The sequence below is a fragment of the Scyliorhinus canicula genome, chromosome 5, assembly GCF_902713615.1.
Source record: "Scyliorhinus canicula chromosome 5, sScyCan1.1, whole genome shotgun sequence".
In the NCBI taxonomy this organism is placed as follows: domain Eukaryota; kingdom Metazoa; phylum Chordata; class Chondrichthyes; order Carcharhiniformes; family Scyliorhinidae; genus Scyliorhinus; species Scyliorhinus canicula.
The window spans coordinates 221,213,090-221,231,824 of NC_052150.1; the positions used below are offsets into that span (position 1 = coordinate 221,213,090).

At 47.5% G+C, this 18,735-nt stretch overlaps 1 protein-coding gene across 3 annotated transcripts in view; it reads right to left on the minus strand.

Annotated features, from left to right (window-relative positions):
- The window catches only part of dlec1 (DLEC1 cilia and flagella associated protein), a 191,005-nt gene that overhangs the window by 152,526 nt on the left and 19,744 nt on the right, over positions 1–18,735 (minus strand). For all 3 annotated transcript variants that reach the window (XM_038798563.1, XM_038798564.1, XM_038798562.1), the window contains exons 5-7: positions 17,731–17,899; positions 12,951–13,067; positions 3,598–3,788 (exon numbers count right to left, since the gene is read on the minus strand). In XM_038798563.1, the coding sequence (XP_038654491.1) occupies positions 3,598–3,788; positions 12,951–13,067; positions 17,731–17,899 (477 nt within the window). The remainder of the gene's footprint in view (positions 1–3,597; positions 3,789–12,950; positions 13,068–17,730; positions 17,900–18,735) is intronic.

The following is an 18,735-nucleotide window of genomic DNA, read 5'->3' on the forward strand; positions in this document are numbered from 1 at the left end:
AAGTTCTGGGTGCTGCAATTCAGGAAGGATACAAAGATATTGGAGAGATTGGCAAGAGTCCAGAATGCAGGAAAGATGAATGAGAAGGGTTCCAGGATGAGGAACGTCAGTTCTAAAGTCAGATTAGAGAGGTTGGTCTGTTTTCCTTTGAGAAAAGAAGGTTGAGAGGAGTTTAGAGAGAGGTATTCAAAACCATGAGGGGTCTGGGCAGAGTAGATAGGGAGAAATAGTTCCCATTGGTGAAAGAACCAGAAATGAGAGGGCACAGATTTAAACTAATTGGCAAAAGAAGCAAAAGCGATATGAGAAAAAATCTATTTCATGCAGTGAGTGTTTATTATAATAATAATCTTTATTGTCTCAAGACATTAACACTGCAATGAAGTTACAGTGAAAATCCCCTAGTCGCCACATTCCAGCGCCTATTCGGGTACACAGAGGGAGAATTCAGAATGTCCAAATTACCTAACAAGCATGTGTTTCGGGACGCATCAAAAGTCAAACCCACTTTTAAATAAAGTTATCAAACACAGGATTACTTGCCTATCTTTGGATAGAAAGTTCCTTTAAAATACTGCTGGAAGAGAGCAAGAGATCCTGTGGGATTAATGCTGAATCTCTGACAGCTTTCTGCAGAATCTGTTGTTCAGCTCACAGCTTCCAGCAGCATTAACTCCAAAACCGACTGCCACAGACCTGGCTCCTCCCGTTACTACGTCATCTTTATCCCACTCCATTCTAATGAGCTAATTACTTAAGTTTAAACCTAATGAGGTGAATTCTCCCCAATGGGATTCTCCTTTCCGCCAGTAGTGCACCCCCACCCACGGGTTTCCCAGCAGCATGAGGTGACCACAATGTAAAATCCCATTAGCCGGCAGTGGGCAACGGAGGATTCCATTGCCGGCGACGGCGCACCGCTGAGGAGCACGTGGCTGGGGAGGTGGGGAATTCACCCAAATGCCTCTATCTACTCCCCAGAAATCAGAGCAAAATCCCATCAGCCTCTTCTTGTAAACTTTTAAAAAATTTAAATTAATTTAGAGTACACAATTCTTTTTTTCCCAATTCAAGGTCAATTTAGCATGGCCAATCCACTTACCCTGCACATCCTTTTGGGTTGTGGCACTGAGACCCACGCAGACACGGGGAGAATGTGCAAACTCCACATGGACAGTGACCCGGGACCGGAATCGAACCTGGGACCTCAGCCCTGTGAAGCAGCAGTGCTAACCACTGCACCAACGTGCCGCCCTGTCTTCTTGTAAACACAAGCATGGGTTGAAATAATGATGGTCACACTTTTATCAAATCTTAATTGTACCTTATGCAGCCACAATGTCTGTCTTTCAATTAAACAAGGATTGTTAAAAATATTACTGTAGCATACACATATAATATAACATGTTTATCAATTTCTTACATTCTTCACAGCATTCAAAGGAGAATTAAACTGTTATTTGAAAGGAAGAATGTGCAGGGTTAGAGGGAGAAGGTGAGAGAGTGGTATTAGGGCTGGTTTAGCTCACCAGGCTAAATCGCTGGCTTTTAAAGCAGACCAAGCAGGCCAGCAGCACGGTTCAATTCCCGTACCAGCCTCCCCGGACAGGCGCCGGAATGTGGCGACTAGGGACTTTTCACAGTAACTTCATTGAAGCCTACTTGTGACAATAAGCGATTTTCATTTCATTTCATTTCAAGCAAATTGCTCATTCAGATAACTGATGCAGACATGATGGATCAAATAACCTCCTTCTGCGCTGTAGCTATTCTGTGATGAGGAATGTAAATTTCAGTTACATTGAAAGATCGGAGAAATTGGGAAGTTTCTTTAGAGAAGAGAAGGTTCTCAGGGACAGATTAATAGGGAGAAACTGCCCCCATTAGTGGAAGGATTGAGAAACAGAGGGTACTGATTTAAGGCAACTGGCAAAAGAAGCTATGGCGACATGAGGAGAAACCTTTTCATGTCGCAAGTGTTAGGATCTGGACGCAGTGCCTGAGAGTGTGGTGGAGGCAGGTTAAGTCAAGACTTCAAAAGGGAATTGAGTCGTCATGTGAAAAGGAAACACTTGCAGGGCTATGGCTATGGGGAAAAAGCGGGCGGGGGCGGGGGGGGTGGCACTAAGTGAGCTGTTCATTCAGAGGGCCAGCACAGGTACAACAGGCCGAATAGCCTCCTAATGTGCTGTAACCATGGTAGGATTCGATATTTCCCAGTGACACACTGACTTTACCAACTAAACTCTATGCCTTAGAGCAAATAAACTTCTTTCCTCCTTACAGCCCGGTTTGAATGAACAGATTCTAAGCAGAGCACTTCAGTACCAATGACATGGTAAGAAATGGAACTTTTAATAAATGATACCTTGCAAAATAAGTATAGCTTTCATATGGAATTGGTATCTCTAGCACAAGGCAAACCGATTTAATTCTCTCACTGGAAAGACGCGTACGCAGTCCTTAGAACTGTTGGTCTCAGAGGCCAGCATGGCGGCACAGTGGTTAGCATTGCTGCGTCACGGCGCTGAGGTCCCAGGTTCAATCCCGGCTCTGGGTCACTGCCCGTGTGGAGTTTGCTCATTCTCCCCGTGTTTGCATGGGTTTCGCTCCACAACCCAAAGATATGCAGGGTAGGTGGATTGGCCACACTAAATTGCTCCTTAATTGGAACAAATTAATTGGGTACAATAAATTATGAATAAAACCAGAACTGTTGGTCTCTTGGTTAATGGTCCCAGGTTAACATTACTATGTTAATAATGGCCCTCAGCAAGAGGGAAACTAAAATTTGACTTTCAGCTGAAGTGATGGACAAGGGGGAGGTGACTATCCTGACATCTTGTTTACCTGTTCCGTATTCATTGGTTAGAAAGGTCCAAACAAGCGATTGACATAGGAGAAACTACCAGCCTCTCAAAAGAAAGGCCCGGATTCTCCGGCCTCACCCGCTGACATCCCAGTGCACGCACAAACGGAGATTATGGCACCCCACCCAAAACTCCATTCACTTGCAGAGGGACCAGAGAATCCCAAGCAGCGGGCGAGGTTGGAGAATCCCAGCCAAATTATATTAATGAATTCTCTGAGACAGGAGGCAGACCTCGTCGGGTGGCAGCCCTAGTCAGGCAGTTGCCTTCTTCAGATGAACGATAGTCACCTCCCCCTTGTCCATCACTTCAGCTCAAAGTCAATTTTTAGTTTCCCTCTTGCCAAGGGCCATTATTAAGATAGTAATGTTAACCTGGGACCATTAACCATGAGACCAACATGATGGGCCAGAAAGGGGTGAGGAGGATTTAGGAAGAAGAGTTTCCGAACTTTGGCTAGAGAGCAGAATTCTGCCACCACAAGGAACTGAAATCAGTACACACTGTGCCAACCATCCATTCAACCTTTGGGATCAGTGAATCATTCCCCACTGTCACGGGTCGGATATTATTCCTGTCTATTTAGCTAATGCATCATATCTAAACATTTACTTCTTAATAAACTTCCTTAAATTTACTTACAAATACTTGACTGCCTATCTTAGGTACCTGTGGCTCCCAATCTCAAAAGCTTACAACATCCATGCACATGGACTGGACCACCTACCTGAGGTTTGGGTACTTTCAGATCTGCGGATTCCTCAGAAGATGACAGTAAAGTTAAAGATGATCTGCACTCCAGCAATTTGTGGGAATCCTTAGGTTGGCTCATGTCTGTATATCCATCATCGACTGGGCTGTTAGAAATCCGTTGCCTGTAGCTTTTTGTTAGTTCAGGAAGGTAGATCTGGGGTTTTACTGGACAAGAGGAATAGAAGAAACATAAGCCAGTCAGTCAGTCGAACCTCGGTGGTGGGGAGGTTACCAGAAAGAATTCTGAGGGACAGAATATATCTGCACTTGGATGGACATGAATTAATCAGGAATAGTCAGCAGGGAAGGTCGTGTTTGACAAATTTAATCAAGTTATTTGAGCAAACCAGGAGTGTTTGACGGGGTCTCTGTGGACTGTAGTAAGGCTTTTGATCAGCTCCTTCATGACAGACTGGTTGGGAAAGTAAGAGTCCACGGGAATCCGGAACAAAATGGCATTATATATCCAAAACTGGCTGCGAGGCTGGTAGCAGAGGGTGATGGTCGAGGGATGTTTCTGTGACTGGATTTCTGTTTCCAGTAAGGTTCCACAGGGCTTGATGCTGGGCCCTTTCCGTTTCTGGTGTACGTTAATAGTTTTGACTTAAATGCATGGGGTACGATCAAGAGGTTTGCGGATGACACAAAAATTGGTAAGGTGGTAAATAGCGAGGAGGATAGCCGTACACTGCTAGAGGATATCAATGGACCGGCCAGGAAGGAAGAGCAGTGGCAAATGAAATTCAACCCAGAAACGTGTGAGGTAATGTACTTGGGCAGGGCTAACAAATGTTGGTTAGGCCACAACGGGAGTATTGCATGCAAAAAGTGCCTTCCTATCCACCCTATCCAAGCCCTCATAACCTTATACACCTCTATCTTATACCCCTCTTAACCTTCACTGCTCCAAGGAAAACATCCCAAATCTATCCAATCTTTCCTCGTAGCTCAGGCAGCATCCTAGTAAATTTCCTTGGCACCCTCTCAAGTGCAGGCATATCCTTCCTATAACGTGGTGACCAGTTAATTATTGATTTTGGTTACGATGAGCACAAGGGCCTGCCTTTCAGGTGTTAATCAACAGAGGCCTTCAGCACTTTTAATGAAATACAAGCATAATTCTACAAATTTATTTAACATTTTTATAAACACACACCATAAGCATTTTTATCAACTACCAACATAAATACCCCACACAGCTACAGTACTCGATGTATAACCCTTAATAAATTCCCCCTTCAGCTGTTCCAATTCAATAACAAGATCCCATAAACCAGTGTCCCCTTTTCAAAGGTGTGGCCCAGCACACAGCACTCAAGACCTTGTATAAATTCTCTTGTGTCCTTTCCAAAACAGTAAGTTTGAATTCCTTCCAGAAAGCTATTATTTCTTTTCAGGTTATCCAGCAGTCAGGAAACAGCTTTTAAAATGAGGATAGAGAGACAGGACAAGACTTCTCTGTCTGAATCCAGCACCCAAATGTGGAAACGAAAGCAAAAAAACTCAGAGCCACAAACAAGCGCCGAACAAAAGCAAAAGTAAAACTTAGAGCCACAGCCCAGCTCCACCCACACAATGACATCACTGAAGCCATGTGATGAGACAAAACATTTATTAAAGGGACACTCCCATGACATCCGGCTACCGACAGTTGGGAGTAAGGCGTACACAAGGACAGTCGCACGTCAGGTAGTTCCAGAGAGACCCAGTCTGTATAGATCCTGCATGTTATCCTTCCACATCTTAAATAATAAATCATCATTCTGAGTAAGTCATCAGCATTTCTGTATGAATCATTGCAAGGACAAGACAACAGAACACAACAGTGCAGAGAAGGTGCTCCACTGTTGCAGGTGTCAACTTTCAGATGAGATATTAAAGCAAGACCCTGTCTGCTCTGCTCTCTGAGGTAGATGTAAAATATTCCCTAGGCACGACAGCGAATATTTCTAATGAGTTACAGGGGCAGAGAGACCTGGGGGTTCATACGCATAGATCTTTGAAGATGGCAGTCAATATTGACAGAATAGTTCTTGGCCTTCATAAATATTTTAATAATCTTTATTGTCACAAGTAGGCTTACATTAACACTGCAATGAAGTTACTGTGAAAATCCCTTAGTCTCCACATTCCGGGACCTGTTCAGGTACACAGAGGGAGAATTCAGAATTTAGAAATAGAGACACTGAATACAAAAGCAGGGAAGTTATGCTGAAAGTTCATAAAGCTCCGTGAGGCGACAATTGGAGTAATGCATTCCAGTGTAACATTCACACTTTAGGAAGGATGTAAAGATCCTTGAGATAGTGTAGAGGAGATTTACCAGAAAGGTTCCAGCGCTGAAGAATTTAAGTCACAAATTTAGATTGAAGAAGCTAGGCTGGTTCTCCTTGCAACAGCAAAGTAGATTGAGAGGAAATCTGACAGGTTCAGATAAGATGGGGGTGAAAATTCTGTCCACATTAGCTGATGGTACAAGATCTCAGGCACAGAGTTACCTTTTGGGGAAAGAGATCGAACCATAGAAAAGATATGGTGCAGAAAGAAGCCATTCAGCCCATGATGTCTGCACTGGCCAACAAAAGAAGAAATAGTGAATTACAGATGCCCTCCACCCTCATGACCCCTCCAATCCATATACCAATTACTTTGAATCAAAACCCACTGGTAATTGATCCCTCAGCTCGGGGAAACAAGTCTTTCCTATCTACCCCATCTAGACTCCTAGATAAGCAGGATGTGAGGAAAAAAACCTTTTTCCCCAGAGCGCAATAATTATCTGGAGCTCGCTGCTGATGAGAGTGATGGAAATGGAGACGATTAATGATATCGAAGAGAAATCTGATGGGCACTTGAGAGAAATAAATGTTTACTGCCCAGGGGATAGGGCAAGGGGAATGGGCAGTACTATTTTGAGACCCCAGAAGCGGCCCAATACTTCATTTCGGAGCATAAACTGGGGGAGAACTGAGCGGACAATGCTTGGGAACCGGGGTGCTCGCACTTTGTAATGGTTGGGAGCATGTTTGAAGTGGGGGTAGGGATTGGGGGATTTTTGCCTTTTGGGGGGGGGGGGGGTTTCTATTGGGATTGTAAGGGGTTGTAGGGGTGAAAGGTTTAGCCCTGTGCTAAACCAGCCCCTGGAATGGCAAACGTACATAATTTTGAAAAAAGGGGATGGATGTTCCCATCCCCCTCTCCTGTTTTATGGGACTGTTTGTGTTTAACATTTGTGGGATGGGGGAAGGGAAGATCATTGGGTGGTGCCTTTGGGCAAGGGCTGCCGCACTAGCAGGTGATGCTGATGAACAGAACATAGAACAGTACAGCACAGAACAGGCCCTTCAGCCCTCGATGTTGTGCCGAGCAATGATCACCCTACTCAAACCCACGTATCCACCCTATACCCGTAACCCAACAACCCCCCCCTTAACCTTACTTTTTGGGACACTACGGGCAATTTAGCATAGCCAATCCACCTAACCCGCACATCTTTGGACTGTGGGAGGAAACCGGAGCACCCGGAGGAAACCCACGCACACACGGGGAGGACGTGCAGACTCTGCACAGACAGTGACCCAAGCCGGGAATCGAACCTGGGACCCTGGAGCTGTGAAGCATTTATGCTAACCACCATGCTACCGTGCTGCCCCGGTGAGGTGGTGGGGGAGAAGGCCGAGGGAGGGGGTGGGGGCAGGGTGGGGGGTTGTTGCAACGTGGCAGGGGGTAAGAGATGATATGGTCAGGGGGAGAGAAAAGGGCCATCTGGGATGGGCTAGGTATGGGGTGGAATTAAGGGGGCGGGCATTAAGTGGGGAAGATGATGGACTGTAGAGGGGATTGGAGGCTCAAGCCTACGGTGAGGCTGGTAACGTGGCATGTCTGGGGACTGAATGGTCCAGTTAAAAGGTTGCGAGTGTTCACGCACCTCAGGAGCTTGACAGTGGGGGTGGTCTTTCTGCAGGAGAGATGCCTCCGTGTGAAGGAGCAGGTTAGGTTAACGAAGGGGGGGCAGCACGGTGGCCTAGTGGTTAGCACAACCGCCTCACGGCGCTGAGGTCCCAGGTTCGATCCCGGCTCTGGGTCACTGTCCGTGTGGAGTTTGCACATTCTCCCCTTGTCTGCGTGGGTTTCGCCCCCACAACCCAAAGATGTGCAGAGTAGGTGGATTGGCCACACCAAATTGCCCCTTAATTGGAAAAAATTATTGGGTAATCTAAATTTAAAAAAAAAAAGGTTAACGAAGGGGTGGGTGGGACCGGTTTTTCACTCGGGGTTTGATTCGAAATCGAGGGGCATGCTGATTTTAAAAAAAATCGATTTATTGGCATTTTTCAAAATGATGTACATTTGCCATTCCAGGCGCTGGTTTAGCACAGGGCTAAATCACTGGCTTTTAAAGCAGACCAAGGCAGGCCAGCAGCACGGTTCAATTCTTGTACCAGCCTCCCCGAACAGGTGCCGGAAAGTGGCGACTAGGGGCTTTTCACAGTAACTTCATTTGGAGCCTACTTGTGACAATAAGCGATTTCTTCTTCATTCATTTTAATTTATTACACAATGTAGAAAAAAGGCTTTGTCCTACTTTACATATTGTTACCGCCTAGTTAGGCATGTCCTTCCACCCACCCCAACCCCCTTTCCCTAACCCCTCTCTCTCCCCCCCCCCTTTTTGTCCTCCCTGGTCGATCCGGGGGGGGGGGGTGCTCCCCTTTCTCCTTGCTTCCCCTCCTTTTCTGTGTTCCCTCTGTCGGCTTCTGCTGTGTTCTTTTTGTGGCTGGGGAGGGAGTTGCCTCTCCCCTCCCCCTCTCCTCTAGTGTTTTCTCACTTTGTACCTCCCAGGCTCTCTGTTCCAGTACAGCTACAACGCTGGCATTTACCCAGGAATGTAGACAATTGCCCAGATGTGTCCTGTACACAAAGCAGGACAAATCATGTTGTATATGTTGGGTGTTATTGAGTTGCAATGTCTCTTTAAGAGTTGAGTCACGTGACATATGTCATATGCTTATATGAGGGGAGGTTGAGGACTCTGGGTCTGTACTCGTTGGCGTTCAGAAGGATGAGAAGAGATCTCATTGAAACTTACAGGAGACCGCAAGGCCTGGATAGCGTGGACGTGGAGAGGATGTTTCCACGAGGAGGAAAAACTAGAACCCGAGGGAAACCCTCAGACTGAAGGGACAATCCTTTAAAACTGAGATGAGGAGAAATTTCTTCAGCCAGAGGGTGGTGAATCTGTGGAACTCTTTGCCACAGAAGGCTATGGAGGCCAAGTCACTGAGTGTCTTTAAGACAGAGAAAGATAAGGGCGGCATGTGGCGCAGTGGTTAGAACATTACAGCGCAGTACAGGCCCTTCGACCCTCGATGTTGCGCCGACCTGTGAAACCACTCTAAAGCCCATCTACACTATTCCCTTATCATCCATATGTTTATCCAATGACCATTTAAATGCCCTTAATGTTGGAGAGTCCACTACTGTTGCAGGCAGGGCATTCCACGCCCTTACTACCCTCTGAATAAAGATCCTACCTCTGACATCTGTCCTATATCTATCTCCCCTCAATTTAAAGCTGTGTCCCCTCGTGCTCACCATCACCATCCGAGGAAAAAGGCTCTCCCTGTCCACCCTATCTAATCCTCCGATCATCTTGTATGCCTCAATTAAGTCACCTCTTAACCTTCTTCTCTCAAACGAAAACAGTCCCTCAGCCTTTCCTCACTGAGACTGTGGCGCTGAGGACCCGGTTTGAATCCCGGCCCTGTGGAGTTTGCACATTCTCCCCATGTCTGCCTGAGTTTCACCCCCACAACCCAAACGATGTGCAGGTTAGGTGGATTGGCCACACTAAATTGTCCCTTAATTGGGAAAAAAAATAATTGGGTACTCTAAATTTTAAAAAAACAGAGAGATAGATAGATTCTTGATCAATAAGGGGATCAGGGGTTATGGGGAGAAGGCAGGAGAATGGGGATGAGAAACATATCAGCCATGTTTGAATGGCGGAGCAAACTTGATGGGCTGAATGTCCTATTTCTGCTCTTATGTCTTATGGACAATCCCAAGGCTGCTTCTTCGGCTTTTGCCATCAGTCTAGTTCCAGACCTTGTGCAGTTTACAGCCTTTTAATAAATCTCTGATTGTTGCCTTCAATGTTGCAGAATTCTATTCTTTTTGACTACAAGTACAAACATGCAACAGCTATGAAAGAAACCTGCCGACGAGGATCTGACAAGAAGATTGCAGCTCCAATGGTTAACGGTGAAGAAGATCAACGGGAGGTTAGCAACCCGAATCTTCCATCGGAACCAGTAAGGTTTTGGGTGCAAAGGAAGGGACTGTTCCAAATTGAAACTGGCACTTGAGGTCAGGCTACAGAGCTGGCCATGTGCAGTACAGTAACACACGGAGGCAGAGCACGAGGGAGAGAAAGTATAATAATTTGGGCATGATAAGCTGCTGCAATCAGCTCAGTCATCATTTTTAGCTGGACCATTGAATTAAGGGGAGTTGAGAGCATTCCGATGTTGCTCAACAAGTCTAGAACTAGACTTATGGAGAGGCGGTGGCGTAGTGGTATTGTCACTGGACTGGTAATCCAGAGACCCGGGGTGATGATCTGGGGACCCGGGTTCGAATCCCACCAGGGCAGGTGATGGAATTTCAACTGAATAAAAATCTGGAATTGAAAGTCTAATGATGACTGTGAAACCGTTGTCGATTTTGTAAAAACCCATCTGGTTCACAAAATCTGCTGTCCTTACCTGGTCTGGCCTACATGTGACTCCAGGCCCACAGCAATGTGGTTGACTCTTAACTGTCCCCGCAAGGGCAATTAGGGATGGGCAATAATATTGCTGGCACAGCCTGCAATGTCCACGTCCTCTGCATACAGAACATTGATAGAAATCTTAAGGGCAGCACGGTAGCACAAGTGGATAGCACTGTGGCTTCTCAGCGCCAGGGTCCCAGGTTCGATTCCCCACTGGGTCATTGTCTGTGTGGAATCTGCACGCTCTCCCAGTGTCTGCGTGAGTTTCCTCCGGGTGCTCCTGTTTCCTCCCAGTCCAAAGACGTGCAGGTTAGGTGGATTGGCCATGCTAAATTGCCCTGGTGGCCAAAAAAGGTTAGGAGGGGTTTGAGTTATGGGGATAGGGTGGAAGTGAGGGCTTAAGTAGGTGGGTGCAGACTCGATGGGCCAAATGGCTTCCTTCTTCACTGTATGTTCTATATTTTATATCTAACAAAATATGGCAGGAAATTTCAGTGCAATGGGCTTATTTGATGAAGACTAAGAAAGCTGGAAAACATACTCCAAGATTCAGCTACTTTATTCCAGCACGTAAGATTTCTGAAGATATTAAAGTACCTGCATTTTTAAGTATAAATGGAAGCAAATTTGTTATGACGCATGGTCCAACCCGACGATACAACAAAGAATTGGTTAAAACATTAGAAGGTCATTATGCACTAATGCCATTAATTCTCATGGAGAGATTTCAATTTCAGTGAAGAAAGTGAAGTTACTGTGAAAATCCCCGAGTCGCCACACTCCGGCGCCTGTTCGGGTACACAGAGGGGGATTTCAGAATGTCCAATTCACCCAACAGCACATCTTCCGGGACCTGTGGGAGGAAACCGAAGCACCCGGAGGAAACCCATGCAGACATAGAGAGAATGTGCAGACTCCACGCAGACAGTGACCCAAGTCGAGAATCAACCTGGCCTCTGGCGCTGTGAAGTGCTAACCATTGTCTACTGTGCTGCCCATGTAGAGGTACGAGGCAGGGGTGACCGATGTCTCCTTTGTTGATTGCATTGAGTTCGGTGGAAGGGGTGAAAGCGAAATGGGAGGTGTTGGAGCCAATACTGGAGGAGGCGGTGTGGAGTGAGGGGGTTTGGAGGGTGAATGTTACATTGTCACCTACGAGACTGAGCCTTATCCAGCTGAAGATAGTGTTTCGAGCACACCTCACTAAAATGTGGCCGAGTTGCTTTTTTGAGGGAGTGGAGGGTAGGTGCAAGCACTGTTCAAGACGGCCCGCACACCACACACACTTGTTTTGGACCTGTGGGGTTCTGGAGGTCTGGGGCAGTATGGTGGCTTAGTGGTTAGCCTCACGGTGCCGAGGACCTGGGTTCGATCCTGGACCCGGGTCTCTGTCCGTGTGGAGTTTGCACATTCTCCCCATGTCTGTGAACAGGCGTCAGAGTGTGGCGACTAGGGGATTTTCACAGGAACCTCATTGCGGTGTTAATGTCAGGACGGTGATGGATTTCTCCCCATTTCCCTGGATGAGCGCAGCTCCAACAACACTCAAGAAACTTGACACCATCCAGAACAAAGCAGTCCGCTTGATTGGCACCCCATCTACAAACATTCAAGCCCTCCACCACTGACGCACTGTTTGTGTACCTACACCATCGGGACTGCAGCAGTTCAAGAAGGAAGCTGACCACCTTCTCCAGGATAAATTAGGGGTGTGCGCATCCCTTAAATGAAAAGTTGTTCAAGCAAGGTCTTTCCATTTGGAATTTGACCAAACTACTCATAGTTTAAGTTTCCAGGGCAGCACGGTGGCCTAGTGGTTAGCACAACCGCCTCACGGCGCTGAGGTCCCAGGTTCGATCCCGGCTCTGGGTCACTGTCCGTGTGGAGTTTGCACATTCTCCCCCTGTCTGCGTGGGTTTCACCCCCACAACCCAAAAATTTTTTTTTAAATATGCAGAGTAGGTGGATTGGCCATGCTAAATTGCCCCTTAATTGGAAAGAATAATTGGGTAATCTAAATTTATATTTTAAAAAATAGTTTAAGTTTCCAGATATTTTTTATTACATCACTGCGCATAATTCCACTATCTTTCCTACCACTGACATTAAGTTAATTGGTCTTAATTCATTCATGGAACGTGAGTGCCGCTGGCTAGGACAGCATTTATTGCCCAGCCCTAATTGCCCTCGAAGGTGGTGATGAGCTGCCTCCTTGAACTGCTGCAAGAGAGGCATTGTCACTGGACCAGTAACCTAGAGGACCTGGGTTCAATCCCACAGCAGATTGTGAAATTTGAATTCAACAAAAATTTAAAGTTTACTGATGACCGTGAAACCATTCTCGTAAAACTCCATCTGGTTTTTCCCATCGGGGAAGGAAATCTGCCGTTCTTATCTGGTCTGGCCTCCAGATCAACAGCAATGTGGTTGACTCTGAAATGGCTCAGCTGTAACAAACTGCGATAGAAAACTGGTCTTATTTTCCAGAGCTTGTCCTATCTCAGTCTTGACCTAGGAATCCTATTAGCTCTTAACCAGTCCTGGGGCTTTACCTGCAGGTTGTGGTGCTTTGCTGCTCGCAGCTTTCCGAGTGATATAATCCTCGGGATCGATTAAATTGTACTTCTTCAGCAGTTCACCGTCTATGCAGTCCCTGAATGTGGACTTCACTGCAAGGAGAGAGACAGATAAGAAAGATTAGCAGCAATGTATATAATGCCATTGTAGGATCCTGACGCGCCAGAAACACTCATAGGATGTACGGTAGGATGCAAAGAAAGAGATTTATTACGTTTCACGCAAACACGGGGTGAATGTGCAAACTCCACACGGACAGTGACCCAGAGTCGGGATCGAACCTGGGACCGCGGCGTCGTGAGGCCGCACTGCTAACCACTGCGCCACCGTGCTGCCCGGACGCCCCAGTGATGAGCTCATCGTCCAAGTATGCGGCCATCCTGGGTAATCCTCGCAGGATTAGGGCAGCACGGTAGCATTGTGGAGGGCAACACGGTAGCATTGTGGATAGCACAATTGCTTCACAGCTCCAGGGTCCCAGGTTCGATTCCGGCTTGTGTCACTGTCTGTGCGGAGCCTGCACATCCTCCCCGTGTGTGCGTGGGTTTCCTCCGGGTGCTCCGGTTTCCTCCCACAGTCCAAAGATGTGCAGGTTAGGTGGATTGGCCATGCTAAATTGCCCTTAGTGTTCAAAATTGCCCTTAGTGTTGGGTGGGGTTACTGGGTTATGGGGACAGGGTGGAGATGTTGACCTTGGGTAGGGTGCTCTTTCCAAGAGCCGGTGCAGACGCGACGGGCCGAATGGCCTCCTTTTACACTGTAAATTCTAAATTCTATGATTTATCTATGTTCTACATCACATCGCTGGAAAATAGCTCATGCGGACGAGACCCCAAACAGCAATCGGGTATATCGTATAAACCCCTGTGGGTGTTCACGGTGACACACTAGCGACAGTCCAGGTCCAGTAGTAACTGTAGATATTCATGGCTCATGTCCAGTTTTGTGAACGTTATTCCAGTGCGGGGGACTGGGCATCTGTCCAAACAGGAAACGCAGTTCACTGTCATCTTATAGTCCCCGCAGAGATGCACGGAACCATCTGGTTTGAGAACTGGCACAACCAGGGTGACCCAATTGGCGAATTGTATGGAGCAGATGATCCCTAAATGTTCAAGCCAGTCCAATTCGGCATCAACTTTTGGCCGCAATGCATAGGGGACCGGGCGGGTGCAGAAATATCGTGGCTGTGCCTGCGGGTCTACGCTGATTCAGGCCACGGTCTCTGTGATTGTCCCTAATCCGTCTGCGAAGACCTCAGAGAATTTGGCCAGGGTCTCCTTGGGACCTTGCGGGTTCATGCGCCATACGCTCTGCCAGTCGGGTTTTAAATGGCGCAGCCAGTCCTGACCCAGCAAACTTGGTCCCCCACCACGAACTACCACAAATGGTAGGTTAGCGGATTGGTGCCCATAAGTTCTGTGCTGTACTGTTCTAATCTAAAAAAAAGTCACCGATACCTGGATGGTGACTAGTCTGGATGGCCAAAGACTTTCTGGTACAGGTGTCCAACCTGGCCTCGGTGTCACGGAGAGTCAACGTGTGCAGGCCAGTTGTTGGTAGGGGTCCTCCTTGTAGTCGTCGCCATAGTATACCCTGTCACGAGGGGGCAGAATTGTCTGGATGGGCGACGGGTGGGCTGGTCGTTGCTTGGCCAACTGGGCCTTGGGCCTGGGCATCTGAGTTCATGGGAACCGGATGGTGCAGACTCCCCTACTTGCCAGGAAGTCATAACACCCAACACAATTGCAGCTTTACAGCCAATCAAGTACTTTTGAATTGTTATAACATTGGAAACACAGCATTCCAAATTGTGCACAGCAATCTCCCACAATCACAAAGTAACGATTAGTTTCAGTGACGTTGGTTTAGGGATAAATATGGGCTAAGACATTGGGAACAATTCTCCAACTCTTCTTCAAAATAGTGCCAAGGGATCTTTTCTATCTTCAGACGGGGTCTCCATTAAATGTCTTGGCCCAAAGATGCAACTTCCAAAAGTGCAGCACTCTCTCAGTTCTTCACTGGAAGGAAAATAGTGGAGCTTGTTGGATGATGGAATTTGCTCCGAATATCCATTCATTTGCAAGCATGCTCTTGGGGTACGCTTCAGCCAGTGTCTGGAACTACGGGAAGGATCATCAAGATGCTGACTGGGATGGAGCATTTTAGCCATGAAGAGAAGCTGGATATGTTTGGCTTGATGAGGGGGGGACCTGATTGAGATGTATAAGATTATGAGGGTGTGGACAGAGTGGATAGGAAGCAGCTGTTACCCTTAGTTGAAGGGTCAATAATGAGGGGGAATAATTTTAAGGTGATGGGCAAGAGATTTAGAGGGGATTTAAGGAAAAGATTTTTCACCCAAAGTGAGTCTGGAATGCACTGCCTGGGAGGGTGGTAGAGGCAGGAAACCTCACAACTTTAAAAAAGTACTTGGAAGGGAAAAGGGAAATTGCCACCTCGTCACCATGGATCTGGTTTGATCACCTTTAAGGAGACAGAGAAGAGTTTCTGACATGTATTTTTCTTAAATTGACCTAAATTCAGGGGGCAGGATCCCCCTCCCCCCCGGCTGGGAGAATTGCTGGAGCGCCGCGCGAATCGCGCCGTGCCGCCCCAACCCCCGCACGCGATTCTCCCAGCCCCCAAAACCAGTGCCGCATGGATCACGCCGGGCCACTCGGAGAGCTGCCGCAAACGGCGAGCGGCGATTCTAGTCCACACCTGGTTGCTGCCGGCGGGTACTCGTTGCGAAGGCTTGGGGGGCGACCTGTGGGAGGGAACCTCCAATGGGGTCTGGCTGGCGATCGGGGCTCACTGATCAGCGGGCCGGCCTCTCCCCCCCCGGGCCTACTTCCTTGCGCGACAGGCTCCAGAACCCCGGCGCCATGTTGGTGAGGGGCCGGAGCCCACCGCGAGGTTACCGCGCATGCGTCAGTTGGCACCGGCGCCACTGCGCATGTCATCGCTGGCGCCGGCGCAACAGCGCGGATCCCGCGGCGCCCAGTTCGCGTCGGGATCTGCGGCTGGAGTGTCGCAAACCACTTCAGCGCCGTGCTGGCCCCCTGTGGGGGCCAGAATTTGATGTGGGAGCGGCCTCTTCGCGCCGTCGGAAAACGCAACGGTGTTTGCAACGGCATGACACTCTGCCTCCATTTCGAACAACCCCCCCCCCAGGGTTTTTGCCTCTCCCGGGAGTTTGTGGGGCAACATAATTGGGGAGCAGGTCAGGGTAGCTGATGGGCTGAAGTTACTGCTCGCACAAGACAGGATTGATGAACCAACAGGTTTTTGCCTGTCCTTTTTCATATATTGAATACACCGCAGTATTGTTTTATTTCTAGAGAATATTGCAGCTTCTCAGATTGAAATCAGGGCGGTTGTGGTTTCAATTCTATTTGAAGTTCAATGCAGTATAAAGTTGGGCTCCTGCCAGTAACAATTCACTGTTATTGACTTTGATAATATGCAAATGTGGCCACATTTCAGCTATACACAACAAAGCTTAATATTCACTGATGAAGGGCAGCACGGTGGCCTAGTGGTTAGCACAACCGCCTCACGGCGCTGAGGTCCCAGGTTCGATCCCGGCTCTGGGTCACTGTTCGTGTGGAGTTTGCACGTTCTCCCCGTGTCTGCGTGGGTTTCGCCCCCACAACCCAAAAATGTGCAGAGTAGGTGGATTGGCCACGCTAAATTGCCCCTTAATTGGAAAAAAAAAAATAATTGGCTAATCTAAATTTATAAAAAAAAAAAAAAAAATATTCACTGATGAAATACTGACACATTATTAAAACTATGGTCCATGAGCAAAATACCAGGTACAATTTTGGCTTTCTTCGTTATTTATTTCTGGGTATTGGGCAAAGAACAAGCTATCACAGTTCAGAATTTAAAGGCTTAACAATTTCACAGCACTCGGGCAGCACGGTGGCGCAGTGGGTTCGCCCTGTTGCCTCACAGCGGCGAGGTCCCAGATTCAATCCCTGTTCAGGGTCACTGTCCGTGTGGAGTTTGCCCATTCTTCCCGTGTTTGCGTGGGTTTCGCCCCCACAACCCAAAGATGTGCAGGCTAGGTGGATTGGCCACGCTAAATTGCTCCTTAATTGAAAAAAAGAAATTGGGTACTCTAAATTTATAAAAAAAGAAAATATTTCACAGCTCTCACAGTCCCCTCGTTAACCCTGGCAAGTTTCAGGCAGTTCAGGAAACCTATGCACTGATAAGTCAGAATGCAGGGAGAAATCGTCAATTAATTGCCACTTTGCATATGATAATCACCCACTCGTCTACACCCGAGGATTTGCCCAGATGCCCCAAGACGTGCACCTGTTAAGTCTGGAAGTCATTGGGATCATGTCAGGTTTCAATGTTCTTCAAGCTCCGGCATTCACTGACATCCATCCCTAATCTCCCACCCCACTCTGATGCTCTCTATAGGGACCGTAACTAAATAAAGGCAGAAAATACCAAGATAAAAGCTGCTGACAGTGTTTAATTTTTATCACTGTGCCCTTCACAGACAGTCCACCAACATTCACTCCATAGAAGGATACATCTTTTAGTGAAACAGCAGAGGATGAGCAAAGCCCGTGGAACCAGACTCAGCAGGAGTCATTCTGTTGAGGGTGGGAAGGGAAGATTACAAGACTGGGGTCCCTGTTTCTGAACCCCTCCTGAATCTAAAGATTCCAGCGTTCTGTAACAGTCCTTCCCAGCGACCACTGATGTCATGTGACCAGTGGGTTTTACCTGATGGCATTCCCAACGATCCCTGATCCCGTGATTGATGATCGATTCCATACGCCATTTCTTGATTCAGTGCCTTCTCCTCTGCTGCTGTGGCTCGAGCTCGGGCCTGGATGATGTGCTTTTCAACCGAGTCAGTTTCTGCAATTTGTTCGTCATACTCTGTGTGAATCTATTCAGTGATCAAAATTCATTGATTAAAACTGATACAAACATTTTTAACTAAAATTAACCTCTCTCATTGATCATTGTTGGTGGAAGATCCCTGTGTAAAATGCTTTCGCCTTCTGGTACCAAATGGCCTATTGGGCCTCCTGTTTTAAACTGACCACTTCGGACTGAAAATTGAGTGGAATTCCACTGGTTTTTGTCTAATACTGAGCCTGTGTACACTGAGGTACAGCGGCTCTGTGCTGGATCCTGGACATACATTTACATCACCACATAGAGATCCTCAGTCTTAGGCTCCCTAAGGAATGAGGGAAATGTGGAATTTGCTCCTTTGAGCTCTCTTTTGAACCTTTCTTTGCTGTTTGGTCAGATACTCAGATAGGGCGGCACGGTGGCACAGTGGTTAACACTGCTAGCTCACAGCGGCAGGAACCGGGTGACTGTCTGCGTGGGTTTCTTCCGGGTGCTCCGGTTTCCTCCCACAGTCCAAAGATGTGCGGGTTAAGTGGATTGGCCAAGCTACATTGCCCCTTTGTATCCAAATTTAGGTGGGGTTACAGGGATAGGGCGGGGGAGTGGGCCCGGGTGGGGTACTTACTCTTTCGGAGAGTCGGTGCAGACTTGGCAAATGGCCTCCTTCTGCGCTGTGGGGATTCTATGATTCCATGATACTCAGGAGAGGCCAAATGAGTAAGGGAGAAAAAAAAAATTCCAAAATAGAGAGGGGAGCGACTCCAGGCATTCAGCGGGCAAAGCCAATCAACAGCTAAAGAAACAACAAATGCAAACCACTTACACGTGCCGCAAGTCTGAAACAAAAACAGAGCAGGCCTGAAA